The sequence below is a fragment of the Argiope bruennichi genome, chromosome 2 (genome assembly GCF_947563725.1).
Source record: "Argiope bruennichi chromosome 2, qqArgBrue1.1, whole genome shotgun sequence".
In the NCBI taxonomy this organism is placed as follows: Eukaryota; Metazoa; Arthropoda; class Arachnida; order Araneae; family Araneidae; genus Argiope; species Argiope bruennichi.
This window is the reverse complement of record NC_079152.1, coordinates 116,197,977-116,215,327: the sequence shown is the minus strand read 5'-3', so window position 1 is coordinate 116,215,327 and position 17,351 is coordinate 116,197,977. Positions and strand designations below refer to the sequence as shown.

Genomic DNA, 17,351 nt, shown 5'->3' with positions numbered 1-17,351 from the left:
CGCATTCGAAAGAATAAATCAGAACATAAAATAATAGTTCCCTTTTGTGAATTGCTTTATCCAATTTAAATTTATTTATAACTTTTTTTTGTTTATTTACAACAATTATATCCAAGCGTCTCATGTTGAGAAAGATGATCTATTATTTATTTAATATCCGAAACTATGTTTTCTTAAAAAGGAATGGCAACAGTAGTTTAAAGACTTCGATGAAGAATTGATCTTAGATTATTCTTACTTTACCGTATAATACGTATAAAAAGAGGAAGCATTGAAGTCTTTAAATAATTCCATATTTTGATGAATCTAAACATTTAGGGCTTTTCTAAGTCCAAAAAAATGAATTCTTGGGATTATGTCTGTTTTTCTGTGGCTCTGTGGAACTTTTTATGAACAAGTAAACTCAAAAATGCTTTGAGTGAGATAGATGAAATTTAGTAAAGTGAATTTTATGCAGATTTAATATCAAATTTTGGATGAAATGCATTTCCAGAAAATTTGTCAGTTTGAGCACAAGAGAACACGATAGTATAAGATAAATGGATGATTTTGATGAACAGTTTTAGTATCTAAAATGTCCAAACTCCAAATCCACCTTTAGATTAATTGGCTGACGGCCTGTGCATTCGCAGACATGTAAATGCGATCTCAAAAAAAAACTTAATTTTGACCTTAAAATTATAATCCAGGGCTAAACTGTATTTATTCTCAGTAGGTCGAAGAAAGAGCATGCGTAGTTAATTTTCCTCTCTATAAAATGCTCGTGTCCAAGATTCTGAAAATTAGATACCGAGTACTCTTGGTATTACTGTCCTAGCTCAAGGTCCCCAATTTTTATGCGGGAGAGAGAGACAAACCTTTATATCAGAAACATGCGAGAAAATTTTGGGGAGACCATTCAACTCTTTCTTTAAATGACTTTTAAAGTAATAGGAAAAATAAAATTTTCAAAAAATAAACATATATGTACACTAATGTATAAAAATACAGCAATGTAGTGTCATTTATGAAGGCTTGCTACAAGGCAACGTACTCCTTAATAATTTCTCCCAGTGGCACATTGAATGCAGTTATTAGTTTGAAATGAGTAGCACAAACTATGAGTGCGTTTGACGTGAGCTTGTAGTACAAAGTTTACACATGCAGTTACAACTAAAGGAAATTCAGCTATCCAAAACTTCCATTAATAGCTCTAGAACCATAGCTAAGAAAATGATATAGAAACAACCAACAGAATCATGAAATAAAATTAAGGATGCAGTTTTTTTACTATTCATAGAATTTAAAAAATTATTGACAGATAAAATTAAAGAAGTTTATGTTTCTGCAACCATTCTAAATTTATATGTAGTTAATCAAAATTTGCTTCCCAATGAGTGTATCTTGTATGAAACGCGTTGCGTATACTCAAAAATTAATAAATTTTGAAACAAAGAATAGACACAGTTCTTAAAAATGTGCATTTTTCTGCGGACAGACATTTTTTTCAAATAATTATTATATACCTTAATGGTTAAATTTATTATTGATAATGACATATTATTAGACTTTTATTAATATAAAAATGTACTTTAATGCAAGATTTATCATGACATATTTCATTAATTTTGACTAAGTATTAATCCGAAGATTATTAGTAGTAATATCTGATAAATATGTATTCAAAATTAGGTTAATTATTTTCTAACGTTATATTTTACTTTTAATGCATTGCAATTTTTTTTTTGCAGTTTACTCAAATATATTTTCATTGGGACTGATAGATATTATTATAAATGGAAAATTATCATAACCAATCGATCACTGAAAGGATTTTAAATAATTCAAATACATTGCAATCACATAGGAATGAAATTTACTGCAATTAAAAGAAAGTAAATAATTATGCTTTATTTCTTTGAAAATATTATTTCAACTGTCAGGTTTAATAGCTACTTTTATTTGTTAGAAAATGAAATAATATTATAAGAATATTAATTTTCTTATCAAATCCAGAAGATAAAAGCATTTTTTCTAAATGTGGTTAAATCAATTCGTAAAACGCCACTTTGACTTGTTTTTTAACAAAAGTTTATATTTCAAAAAACGGGAAAGTAATATCGGAAAACATGTATAATACACAAATTATTTCAAAATATCTCATTTTTTTCTCACACCTCGTTTAATCAAAGCCAATCATATCCATAAATTTTGTTATGCGGGAAAATTATTAGAGACTGTTTCTTCCAATAGTAAATAAAAACTAATGTCATTTTTTTACGAATATATAATTTTTAAAATATTGTTAGCAAATTTGCAGATTATATACACATCAGAATTCTTAAAAACAAATTTCTTTAATGTCTTAATTTTTAAATCTTCTCTAATCCTCTAAATTTCACTATGCATATATGCTTTTTTAAAAAGATATTAAAAAATCTCATTTTTTCAAATCTCAAATTTCAAAATATCTCATTTTTTTCTCACATCTCGTTTAATCAAAGCAAATCATGTCCATAAATTTTGTTATGCGGGAAAAAAACAGAAAAATGAAATTCAAATTCATCTAACTAATGTTTAAAACGAAAATAATTATATATGAATAATTATTATATTACAACTATAATAAATATAACAAGATTATTGTTATTATTATTATAGCTGAGAGAACTTAATTTAAGCTCATTTGATATATATCAAATTTGCTGTTCTATTTTAAAATTTTTCTAATTTAATTCTTTCGAATTTTTTTGTCCTAAGTCTTTTATGTATCAAACTATATTAAATAAAATTATTTGTTGTATTCTTATAAAAACTGAATTTTGTAATTGAATTTTTATTAACATGCATTTCACGTATTCTCAGTAACAACACAGCATTTAAATAATTTCAACTTAATCAAAATTGGAATACATTCTAAGTAAAATATTTAATAGTAAACTTGAAGTTAAAAGAATTGATTTTTATATCCCATGATTTTTTTAATCATGAATTACAAAAAAGGATTTAAAAATATTGAAAATTACTAAAATAAAGAATTTTCTTTTGACACACTAATCAAATTCCTTTCCAAAAACCATCTTTTTAAAAATTATTATGCATTTCACGTATGCTCAGTAACAACACAGCATTTAAATAATTTCAACTTAATCAAAATTGGAATACATTCTAAGTAAAATATTTTATAGTAAACTTGAAGTTAAAAGAATTGATTTTTATATCCCATGAGTTTTATAATCATGGATTACAAAAAAGGATTTAAAAATATTGAAAATTACTAAAATAAAGAATTTTCTTTTGACACACTAATAAAATTCCTTTCCAAAAACCATCTTTTTTAAAATTATTTTTAAGTCTAAATCTTCTTCAAACTCTGATATTAGTAGCAATCAAGAATCTTTCAATTATTTTTGATACACTGAGACACAATGGGATTTTGTGTTAATTAAACGATTTATGAAATGCATGATCTAGTCATATAATATAATTTTATTAAAAATTGTTTTTGATTATTAAAACTCAAATACAAATCATAATTTGATTTAACTGTCCTTCAATCACTATAGAATCGCAGGTGGATTTTTACAGCAATTTAAAGGAACAATGTATTCAGCACTACATCAAAACGGGAAAATTTTATGCTATTAAAGAATAAATTAAATGCAACATGAATCATTTGTTCGTAAATAAAATTCCAAGCAAGATTTCATCATTTTAATTATTAATCAATCATTTAATAACTTAGTTAGTACATAACTTTGATGAATTTTAAAACAATCAATTATTTTTCATTCACCATAACAAATTTTAAATCAATTAATTTCAAAATGTAAATTTTTCCTAATTGCTTTTAACTAATATTATTTGAATTAAAAAGAATATTTCCTTTAAGTTTTTCTTAGAATTTGAAGTTTTTGTTTTGTAATTCAACTTTTAAAGATTTGTCAAATGTTTCATGGATTTTTTTTGTAACTATCATAAAATGTAAAAGTATATTCCCTTAGATTAAAAATTGTTTTAATAAGAAAAATTCTCTCGGGCTGACATTTTTATTTGATTGCTAAGATGAACGGATCACAATACTGGAGCAGCAAGTGCAGTAGTTTAAATAAATATTCTATTTTTCATGCGAAAATATTTTGATATCTGATACACAAACATTGAATTTTATTGAATATAATACAGAAAATTATTAATTAAATAAATTGGAACTCTAGTATATTTTCGAAACTGTGCTATTATATTAATACATAATTTAATTTTCTCATACAATTGGCATTTTACTGTATATACATTAAAACAGTGATTTTGTTTTAAAATGAATAACAACTATTTGCAAAAATGTTACTTTTAAGTGAAATAAGTATTGCTGCTTTATTTTAGGGATCAAATATATTTATATCTGAATAATGTGTTTAAAATTTGGCTGCAGAGAGAAAATATTTTAATTTGAAGAATGATAAGTAGAATTAGAAGAATTTCAGTACTTCAAAAACAGTAAAATAGCTGTTCAATTTTAAAAAAATAATATTTAGCTAACGGAGTAGAAAACAATAAATAAAAATATATTTCTATGAATTTATATGATAAATATTAGCGTCAAAAATAAAGAATAATTATTTTTCCTGATTCTGCATTTTCTGTTTCAGAAGTACATATAAAGTAAATGCATTTCATTTTTTTCAGGAAAAGATTTCAAATCAAAATCTTTATGTTGCCTATTATTTAAAGTACATTTTTCAACCATTTTTACTGAATTTTTTTCGTGATATGTACATTTAAATACTAACTAAAATCAAATAGGAACAAAAGTATATTTCCACTTCCCTCAACTGTTCGTTTGACAAAGTATATAATGTATATTTAGTTTGAAGATATTACAATTCTTTTCTTGCAATTTTGAAGATACCGCCGAACGTCTGCCAGAAAGTATATCACGTCATTGTATCATTTAAGCTATAGCATAAATATGGTGTAAATATAATTTGGTGGATAGGAATGTTCACCATGGAACAATCTTTTAAATTTTAATTAGAATTTCAATTAACTGATACGAGATTTTAAGTTTTACCTTGATAAATTCGAACGAATTCTATCAAGAATGATTTTTACACTATTTTTAAAATTAAAAATTTCTTTTTTTAATGATAATAGTGTATTTTTTTTTCTGAATTCAGGCAACGCTTTAAAAAACATTGGGAATACTTTCCAATAGTATTACTCAAAGATTCAAACCCTTTTCATATATTTCCTAAAATTTAAGCAATGCTTAAAAATACATTGGGAATACTTTCCAATAGTGTTACTCAAAGATTGAAACCCTTTTCATATATTTCCTAAAATTTAAGCAATGCTTAAAAATACATTGGGAATACTTTCCAATAGTGTTACTCAAAGATTGAAACCCTTTTCATATATTTCCTAAAATTTAAGCAATGCTTAAAAATACATTGGGAATACTTTCCAATAGTGTTACTCAAAGATTGAAACCCTTTTCATATATTTCCTAAAATTTAAGCAATGCTTAAAAATACATTGGGAATACTTTCCAATAGTGTTACTCAAAGATTGAAACCCTTTTCATATATTTCCTAAAATTTAAGCAATGCTTAAAAATACATTGGGAATACTTTCCAATAGTGTTACTCAAAGATTGAAACCCTTTTCATATATTTCCTAAAATTTAAGCAATGCTTAAAAATACATTGGGAATACTTTCCAATAGTGTTACTCAAAGATTGAAACCCTTTTCATATATTTCCTAAAATTTAAGCAATGCTTAAAAATACATTGGGAATACTTTCCAATAGTGTTACTCAAAGATTGAAACCCTTTTCATATATTTCCTAAAATTTAAGCAATGCTTAAAAATACATTGGGAATACTTTCCAATAGTGTTACTCAAAGATTCAAACCATTTTCATATATTTCCTAGCTTGACTTTCTTCTATTGTTGAAAGCTAAAGAAGGATACGGTTTATCATCTTCACAAGTTACTTGACGCATAAGGGAGTGAAGTTAAAAGATAATGAAAGACGACGCTTAGTTAGAAGATAGATTTCCCTGACAGTTTAATGGAATGATGGGATTTGACTGGATTGCGAAGGTTCATTTACACAATAAACTAAACAAGTATAAGGCTCATAAAAATAATATTCTAATGCTTATCGCAATTTGATTCTTGAAGATACTTTTGTGTAGAAATCAGGAAATCCTACATAAAAGACTTGAGTGAAATTAAGCACCCGCCAATATTTTTTGCAAACTGACTGGTCACTGGAAGCGATTTTACATAAACATGAGAATTTTTAGATGAGGAAGTTTATTTTACACACATTTATAGCTATTCATGCCTTATACATTCTTTGTAAATTTTGGCAATAATCTATGTAGGTGTGAATTCCTCTTTTTATTTTAATCAAACAAAGTTTATTTTTATTGTGTTTTTAAATAATAAAATCTTTGCTGAGAATTATTTCTCCGAACAAAAATCGTAAAAGTTAACAGCAAGTATGAATAGTGGAATTTTGAAAATAAGTGTATGGTTGAAATTAATACACTTTTGAAGAACCTGAGCGAGGAAATCTCTCATTATTACAAGTTATATGTATATAGTTAAAACTGCTTCAACAGCAAATCTCTTTAAACATTCTAAAGTAATTTTTCCATTATAGAATTGTGGGGTAAAAAAATATAAGAACATTCGAACTTCTTATGCGAAATATCAAAGTATATGATATCTTTTTAGAAATAATTCATCTGTTTTTAAATTTATTTTAAAAAACTATTCGTGATTATAGAAAAGATAACATTGACATAAAAATCACTTAATATAATCGCAACATGATTATGCATAACTGTAATTATAAAAACAATGAAAAGTATAATTGTTAAATATTCTTGAAAACATTTTGAAAAAAATTACTAAAAATCAATTAAAATTACTACTGCTCTAATAGAAAAATTTCTAACGATTCAATAGATGCACTTCATGACTTATTATTATTGTAAGACGAATTATTTAGTTTTCCCATTATATAATTTTAAATAGAACATAAATCTTGCCTTTAAATAAAAAAAAAGTAATTTCTATTTATTCTATGCTATTATTTATTCTTTCTATTTATTCTATGCTCCAGATTTTATGAACATTTTTTTTAACATAAATTTTTTGTGAAATGCATAAAATCGACTACGTTGCTTTATTTAAAGACTAAGACATTATTCATTATATTTATCAATAAATAGTGTTTATTGCACACAAATGTAAACTATTTATATAGTGATCACCATTTTGAAAAGCGTTTTAAAATCGTTTCAGCTAGTTTTAAATTGCATAATTATTCTCTTAGACACACACAAATAAATTAACTATTTGCTTTTAACGACCGAGTAAATGTACTTAATAACTGAAATCGTATTAAGTTTAAAACGCTGTATTATTTCCCCATTTAAATCGTCTAGACGTTTTAAATCTAAGAAAATCAGATTTAGCAGTTAACAGTCTGAAATATAAATACTGAACTTAGATAAGTCTATTCCATCAAAGCAGCTTAACTGGAGTCATATGTCTTGAGACAATCCAAGTTCTCTTAATTTCCCAAGTGGTGACGAGTATTTACTTTTCTTGCATTTGTCTCTAGACTGCTTTTAAAGCATATTTATATGCCATGTAAAGGATTTTTAACTCCAATGCTTTATAAAGAAATGAATCGTCTGATATCTGAATTGTCAAAAGATTTTGGAAATAATTTACACAAATTCTTGAAATTCATTTTATTTTTAAATCTTTCTATTATCTACATCATGGTTATTGTGTTATTGAATAGGTATGAGAATTTTTGGTGCTTCTCAGAAATTTTACGTACCATACTTTTATAATGTGAAGTCGCATTATTGAGATATCATGGAATTATTTTTTTTCACGAAATTTTTTTAGCAAACTAACGTAATATGAAAATATACATACTATATTTCATGAATTCTCCTTTGATGTAGAAATTATATCTCTTAATTTTGCAAGTATTTTTGCCTAGCGTTATAGATACGGAATTTTATCTATAAATAAACTTTATTTTTCAACTCTTTCTTCTTATATTTTTTCATGTCTATTAAATTATTTAAAGAGATGTACCATTTCTGTACTAAAAATGAACTGCGATTTATAATTTTGGCTCTGATTTATTTTCATTGAAATAACAGTTGTTTGGATCGGAGAAGTAAGTTCCATTTATTATTGATAAAATTAAATAAGCTGATGAAAATTCCTTTTTACATCAAGTATTTCTATAATCTAAATTTTAAAAAATGAGCTGAACCGAAATTTTTGTCTTAAAATTCTAGACAGTTCTTCAACGAACTAACTAATTTCAAAAAAATTCTAAAAAGTGCTTAATTTATTTCCCCAGATTTTTTTGGGCGAAAATATTAGCAAAAAATAATTTTAACAATATCCTTATATAATCATTTTTAATATATTCTTTGTCATAAATTATATTTTTCATTGCATTGAAAAAAACAATACAAGATTAAAACTTCTTTGTAAAAACAATGAATAACTTTGCCGAACCATACATAAAATATGCTTTTACTTCTTTAAAATGTTTAGAATTTGTACTTTTATTATCATTAATAAGATGACACTTCTGTTTCAGAGTTAAGTTTTGTTTTCCTATGTCTTTAAATTTAAATTGTTCAAAATATATTTCTTTCAAAACTTAATGACCTTCAAAAATTAAAAATCTTATAATTACGTATAAGATTATATGCTAAAAAAATTATGGCTTCTATTTTCTTATTCTACAAATAATGATTTGATTTACATTTGTGCAAATGAAAAAACTGTACGCGAATATCACAGCACACATATTTAATAATAACTGCTTATGGGGAAAAAATTCTAAGTAATGCCAATATTTTATCTTTAATTGCGTATTTATCGAATGTCATTTCGATTATTCATTTAATTATTAATTTGATTTGTTTGCAACCCATGGATTATATGAAAACTCTTAATTTATCTTCATTATTTATTGGATTAAATCAAATTAGATTATCTGATTGCAGATATAACTAAGTTAGCAGCTGGTCTGGTTTATAAAGAAGTTTTTCATTCTTGATGATAAAGCAAATGTTATTTTTAGCTTCCGTTTTACGAATTCTTTTTCTAACTTGTAACTTTAGAATAGTCTAAAGATAATAGAGAAGACTTTAGCTTTAGATTTCGTATAGTGAGCCAGGTCTCTGAATGGAAATTTTTTAGTTGCAGAAATATTTCAGTTTAATATAATGCTTTTAAAAAAATGGGAAGAAAAATAAAGATGTGGCAAAAAGTAGTATAAAATTTCAGCAAATATAATACCAACAATTTTGAAAAATCTTGGTTATATTGTTGAAATCTTTTTCTGTAATTGTTGTAATTGATCGAGGTAAATTGAGACCTAATATTTAACAGGGAAATACAGAATTGGATAAAAGTGATAGGAGACAAGAATATGTCTAGGACCTGGCCGTTCATCAAGAAGAACGGAACTAAATATTTTGCGAACTTGGAGACTTTCAATTTCTAAATCAGTTTTAGAATGGTTTGATAAATTCACAAAGAGGCATGGTAAATTGTATTAAAGTACTTTCATTTTAGATTTGAAATATTCTGAAAAACAAAGAACGCTTCTGAAGACAGTTTTCAAAGAATATGAGCATAAAAATTTATTTATAATAAATGATACTATTATTTTAAGAATTTTCCATATTAAACTTTCACTGTTAATTTTTATGAATGGAGACTCAGTCAAAAATTAAAATTGTTCCCTTTTATGAACAACTGTTCTCTACATCCCAGTTCAAATGAACGAAAAGTGATGCATATTAAATTTGTTTTCTTTCTGCCTAATACGATCGCTAAATTAAAATTCATAATCATAATTCCTAATTCATTTCATAATTGAAAATTTAAATATTATAACCGAAGAGAAATAAATCAGCATTTGATCTTTGTATTTGAAAGTCGCTTTTATAGATAAAATTTAAATCTTATATCTAAGCATTTAAGCCAAAGTATAGGAAAATTATGCCTAAGTAGGCAAGGTAAACAGTTTTTCTAAAGCTGATTTTGTAGAAGAAAACAAATAGTTTTTGATAAAAAAAAAAAGCTAGATAACGAGCAAACTGATACTGGAAATACAAAATTAGTTAGGGAATTATTCGTTTCATTAGGAAAACTAAATGCCGCATTTACGTTCGAATTGTTACACTTGGACCAAAACTTTATTGTGAAGGATTATCCAAACAATTTGCACATACTGGAATACGTTTTTGAGCAGGAATTCAAATATAAGGACATTGATAGCAAAGTAAATGAAAAACCATTCAGAAAAAAATGATACTTGAAGAAAGTCAAATTGCTCAAAAAAAACTTGACTTATTCTTAATAATCATGATTTTTTTTTCACTTCTCGGAACATTCATTTGAAACAGCTTCGGCGAAAAATTTATGCATAAAATTTATTAGACACTCTTTCTTCCAATAGTAAATAAAAACTAATGTCATTTTTTTACGAATATATAATTTTTAAAATATTGTTAGCAAATTTGCAGATTATATACACATCAGAATTCTTAAAAACAAATTTCTTTAATGTCTTAATTTTTAAATCTTCTCTAATCCTCTAAATTTCACTATGCATATATGCTTTTTTTAAAAGATATTAAAAATTTCAACTGTGATTTCTATTCATCTCAATTTCTAATTATTGAATTTTTAATTTTTTTTAAATTCGACTATAAAGATTTGATTGTGCTTTAATTTTAACTAGGCATTATAACATGTACCTCATAAATATTTTTCATAAAATCTACTTTCTTTAATGTAAATTTATTTGTAAAGTTAATTTATTGAGGAATGATGAGATTTTTTAAAAATTTTAACTGAATTCAAATGTTTCCCCTTAATTTGTTTCTAGAATAACTACATATTTCATTGCGATGATAAAATATACACCCATCTAAGCGCAATGTCAATTCATTCCACAATGTATCATTACTATGATAACCGAAAATAAAGAACTTATCATCATCTAAACATGACGACAAATAAATTTGTGGAAAATGGGGAACTTTCAAATTTATAATGTTGTACGATGTGAGTACTGTTTTCCAGAATGCAATATTATGGAAAAGCTGCCTGAATTTTTATACCATATTATATAGAAACAATGTTATTAAGATGTTGTTATAGATGGATAATTGTTTGGCCATTTATTGAAAAGCACACTAATTTGAAATATTTTAATTCACGGAATGAGTCTGTTGACTAATTCACAAGTCATTTTTAAAGTATATTATATATATATATATATATATTGGTTTTCAATTATATAAAATAAATATACTAGTATAAATTCATCGACCATTCGTTTCTTTAATTTCGACTTTCAAATTCAATTGATTATTATAGTTATCGTCTTTTGACATTCTTGACTTTCATAAAGAAATCTCTCATAAACTTTTTTAGAACTATTTCGTTCCTAAATGTAACTTTCACTTTCACATCATTTAGTTGCATTTACAACTGCAACATTCATATGCATTTGATCATGAAGCTGAATATTGCAAGAGCGTTTGTAAAATGAAGTAGGCAATGATATAACTTTTTCTCTTGCAAAACGTTGTAAAACCATTTCCGTTAGATTTCAATAAAAACTGTGGGTAATGCATTTAAAAAATGAATTATATGCGATAAAAGTATTTTCGACAGTGTCTTTTGTATAAAAAATGATTTGTTTAAATTAAATTAAAACTGTTTTTCGCAAAACCTCATTTTAAAGTAAGTGTCGGGTTAACTCATTTTTATAAAATTAAATGAATAAGCAGCAATTGTAAATCTACTGTTCAGTTGAGAAATAGTAATGTTCACTTATACCTAAAAATGTTCATTTATTCCTAAAATACAACTCTCATAACAATACCGTTTTTTTCATTAACTAATACAGAAAAGTTAATTCGTAGTAGCTTAGATGTCTTAAAAGCGAAATAAATTAATATAACAAAACCGATATATAGAAATAAATAAATAAAATGCTATAAGATTATCATTCATCAATAAGAATATCATTCAAATATTTCCAGCTACATTGAAGATTTAAAATTCTAATCTAATGATTATCTTTAATTTGTAGCTCTTCGCAGTTATTCTTTGCTTTTAATAGCCTTTTTGCAATTTATTCTTTTCATCCAAAATGTCAAATTTTCTTTCATGCATAAATTGTTTCTATTTTTTAAGCGCTCAAATAATTGAAAATAATTTTCATATTTTCCTTCAGAAGTGCAATTATATTTAATGTCCTCCTTTTCAGAATTAGTTATTTATTTTTCAGTTAATAAATATTTTAATCACATCTTGATGTCATTTTTTATTTCCTAAACTGAATGATGAATTTACATTGATATTATAATTACATTTTCACAATTAGAAATTTTTTAAGGGAATTTCGTTGAATTCCATACTTATTCGGTGGCTTTTTTTCCGTTTTTGGAAAAAATTGCTTTTTCTTTTTTTCTTTTTGAAAAAAAAAATTGAAACAATTTGAATATATTCTCAAATTTTTAGAAAACAAAACAAAAAAAAAAACATTCTGATGTTCTGCTGCTTACAATTTAAAAAATACAAAAAGAAAACTTCTAGATAAGTAAAACATTGTTATTTTAAGAGATTTCTTTCAAAATAAATATAAATTTAAAAGAACTAAGTAAAATTAATGAGTTATCTATTCTAAAATTAAAGTTTCATTGAGAAATGCACAAATCACTGAAATATTTTTATGTTGACGTGCTTAGGTGCGTAAGATTTAAGAACAGTTAACTTAATAACTTTTGGGAGAAACTTGAGATTCATTTTTTATTGTAAACATCACATAAAATATTTTTGCAAATATATTCAATTATTTTAAAATTATACAAAATAAATCTGTATATTTTCAATAGGCTTACTTGGTTATTATTTATAGGTATTATATGTAGGTTATTATTTTTAGGTACTTATAACATTTTTTTTGTTGGGATTTTTACTATTAGTATTGTATGCATAATTATATTTAAATTAATTTAAAATATATGATTATTTAGCAGGTGGAACGGCATTATTTAATCATGAGAAATCATTTGCACTTGCAAATTCTCTAACATTGTGCATTTCATACAATTTTCTGAAAAACATTTTTGTAAACTAATAACCCACCATAAAATAAAACCATACTTATGATTAAAAAAAGCTTCGACTTTACATAAAAATATTCAAAACATATTTTATTCCCCCCTCCCGAAAAAAAGATGACATTTATGACTTCAAATGTTCTTTTATATTTTGATTTAAAACATATATGCAAATCTTTGGAACTCTTTCCTACCTAATAAATAAAACATCCCACTTTTAAAGCATGATTTTACTACAAATCCTCCCGTTCACCACCCTTTTCATCACGTGTTCAAGTCAAACGAAATTGAGCCTCGAATTAAACTTCTAAACAACAGATGATCCTTGCAACCTGCGTGAGGCGAGCTAAAGGATTCGACTCTCCACCGTATCCTTCCTTTCTTTCCCCGTCCAATGAGAATCCCTGCGGTGGGGTAGCGAGCGGTTCAATAACGGCGGGCTCGAGAAGAAGCCAGCGTGGACCCCAACCACAAACAATAACAAAATTTCCAAGAGGGGCTGAGGAAAACTCTTACCTCTCTCGTTCTTGGGGACCCCCACGGCGGCACAGAGGGCCCACCATCCACAAAAAAGGGCCCAGATCCTCAGGTTGGAAATCATCTTATCTATCGTCCGTCAGGTGAAGAGATCGGCCGGTCGTCGGCTGCCTGCACCCTCATCTGCTGCGGGGGTTGCTCTTGAGCGTCCCTCCTCGTGCGCATGGCCACGGAAATCGTCTGGTGAGGAAGATGGCGGACTCCAGAACTCCAAACGATTCCACGTGATCACTACGTTCTCTTTATATATCCCGGAAAATCGTCCCGGGCCAACCCACCCCTCCTCTGCTTGGTTGGATACATTGTGGAAGATTCCCTCCTCCCATGGAATTGCACCATAAATCAGATCTTTAGCCCTGCCTCGTTTAGAAACGTCGTTGATTCGATCCTATCTTGTGCCCCCCCTGCACTCCCCCCCCTCTTAATGCCTTTGATTCCTTTTAATGTTTTTGTTTTCGTTCCCTTTTGCATTTGCTGGGCATGAGGTGGAATAAATGCGATAACTGCAGCAGTGGTTTTATCTGGATTGCCGCTCCTTCCCTCCACTGCAGGATGAGCTGATATGGCCCACTTGAGAGTCTGCGCGCGGGACAATTGCTAATTCATACGTGACCCTTTTGTTCCTAAATGGGACCCTTTTAAAGTGCTCGTTCAGACCAGGGAGAATAAAATGAGATAAATACCATGGGATGCTAAAAGTAATTCGTTTGTAATAAACTACGCTGTTTGTTTGCAGTATGTGCAGATTTTTCGGTTGATTTATACTTTCAGACAAATTTTGTGTTAATTAAAATTTAATACCTGAATGAAGTGTGATAAACATTTGAGGTACTAAAATTAAACCATGTTTTATGAAAAAAAAATACTATGTGATTTGGTTACAATATGCGTGTATTAGTCAAAAAATTTTTGCTTTCTAATATAAATTTTTTTCAATTAAAATTTAGTATAAGAAATTTTGTTGCATGAAAATTTGATTCTTTTATTTCCCCCCCCCTATTCCTACAAAATTTATTACAAATAATAAGAAGTATTAATTTAATATTACATTTTAGAGAAAAATTGTTCACTGTATTAAAAAGTAAAGTTATTTTGAGCTTCGAAGAAGTTTTCGTATATTTAAAATTAATTACATTGAGGATGTAAAACTATACACTTTTTCAGATTATTCCATTAAAAATCAGAAGAAATGACTCAAGGTATTATTAATTGTAATAGTTTAAAAACTTCAGTTTAGACATAAAATTTAATGCATTTATTTTTTTAATGAAATCAGTTTGAAGAAGCGCATAATATGCAAAAAATGTTAAAACTGTTATATAATAATTATGGTAACACCGGCATTAGTCTAATAGGCTACACAAAAGAGGTTTCATAAAAATTTCTTTTAGAAAACGTTCATTGAATTTTATAAATATATTTATATTGTTTTTTGCGCTGTTTGAATATTAATAGTGACAGCTAAATATCAATAACTAATTTTAAATAGAAAAGCAAATGCAAACAAAAACTGAAATAAAGTAATATAATGTTATCATTGTAAATGACTGAAGATGCAAATGTAATTTAATCCAAATTTAATTTCTCTGAATTTTGTTTAAAATGTAACGAAAAATTAATTAGTGTCTCAACATTATCTTAAAATTATTTAGAAAAATTTTGAAATCCCAATAACAAAAATTATTCTCGATTCATTGTTTTGTAATATTTCTAGACAGCTTTCGAAAGTATATAAAAAGTAAGAAACTTGTTTAGAAGAAACTAAAGGTGTAAATCTGTTTACTAAGATCGGAATTATACTTATTTATTAAGAAACTGAAATACAAACACTATTTCAACATTAAGAAAGGAACTTATGTTATTTAAACTAAATTTTAATGAGGAAATTAAATTTTTTTCTAAGCAGATATTATTAACGTAACTTACTCTTAAGCACGGGATATAGTTCCTTAAAAATAAGATATACAAATAATATTAGTATTTTCATGGATATAGGATAGGTGCAGTAAATTTGATTAAAAGTAATAAAAATTTCCAAATGCTTTAAAATGAATAAAATTACAAATGTTTTTTTTTCCTCCACTTTAGAGTGAAGAAAAGCTTTCAAAATATGAACAATTCATTTCTGTTTGCTGAAGAAACATTGGAAAATATTGAAATGACAAAATAATGAAATGATATAAAAAAGTTACTCACTTAATTTAATCAAAAGTTCTGATATTAGATAAAAATTGTAATCTGATTTTAAGCGATTATAATCAAAATTTCCAAAACCTTGAAAGTTATTCGATATTATTTGAATTTTCTTTGATACATGGCATAGATCATAAATTTAGAGTAGAAAAAAATAATAAATTCATTAAATAATATTTCATATCTCTTATAAAGACTTACTTAAGGTAAACCTATACTTATAATAAAGCTCAGTGTGTGTGTGTGTGTGTGTGTGTGTGTGTGTGTGTGTGTGTGTGTGTGTGTGTGTGTGTGTGTGTGTGTGTGTGTGTGTGTGTGTGTGTGTGTGTGTGTGTGTGTGTGTGTGTGTGTGTGTGTGTGTGTGTGTGTGTGCGCGCGCGTTCGTTGACGCTTTGCAGGCCAGATCGTTCGACCTACGGCTACCAAATTTGACATGTGTGCACCTTGGAGGACGGAAATATGAAACTTGGATCGATTTTTGAATTTTTAATTAGAATTTTAATTGAATGAAAATTAAGCGAAATCTTGACGTTTTTCCACTATATTTCCGTCTAAATGAACTAAATTATATTTTATGTAAAATCAGTCAATAAATACTCCGATGAATTACGAATTTTAAATTTTTACATAGATACTCTGCAGTTTGAATAATTTTTAATAAAATATTCTTGGGACATCAACATTTTAAATAAAAATTGTTAAACTCCAGTCAACTAAATCCATCACTAAAACTGACTAATGCAATTTGAATATCACTCTTCTATAAAAACAGGCGATTTTAGAACACTTCATCGACCGTCTCAAAGAAGATACGCCAATTTTCTGCCATAGTTTCCCGACAGTGATTGCCCTGTGATTATGAAAATGTTGATTGTTTCTAATATTGATATATAAAAACTTCATAAATCGGTCAGATTAGACCACAGAAGATAGAAACGTTTATGTATTTATTTAAAAGTTGAAGTGCCAAAAGTATTTTGCAGAATATGATTCCTTAGGGCAAAAGGACTACGTAAAATTTATTAACTTCCTAATTTTTTTTCATAAGTACATTTATTGATTAAAATAAAATATTTTTATTTATATCAATTAAATATTTCGAAAGTAAAACTAAAACTGAATTTTAAGATGAATCAGAGAAATTTTTGTTGAATAATTCTTCAAAATAGTATATGAATTACGAAAGTTATTCTGCAGTGCACATACAACTTCAATGCCGAACGAGTCTGCTTTCAATTTTCATGCTTAAAAAAGACATGGTTGGTTTCAGTAAATACTGTTTTTATATTAATTTCAGTTTAACATTTTCACTCTAAATTAAAGTTAAAACTTTATGGGCGCTGACATAAAATGAAAGAGAGATAAGTAGTATCATGAACAAAACTGTTCAAGGCCTACATAGTAGTACTACTAAAGTAAATAACTATCAAAAT

At 26.6% G+C, this 17,351-nt stretch overlaps 1 protein-coding gene across 7 annotated transcripts in view; it reads right to left on the bottom strand.

The window, feature by feature from the left end:
* The window catches only part of LOC129990169 (disintegrin and metalloproteinase domain-containing protein 11-like), a 245,478-nt gene extending 231,488 nt beyond the window's left edge, over window positions 1-13,990 (bottom strand). For all 7 annotated transcript variants that reach the window (XM_056098138.1, XM_056098133.1, XM_056098135.1 and 4 more), the window contains exon 1: window positions 13,705-13,990. In XM_056098138.1, coding sequence (XP_055954113.1) covers window positions 13,705-13,789 — 85 coding nt within the window. In that variant the 5' untranslated portion in view covers window positions 13,790-13,990. The remainder of the gene's footprint in view (window positions 1-13,704) is intronic.
* Between the last annotated feature and the right edge of the window lie 3,361 nt (window positions 13,991-17,351).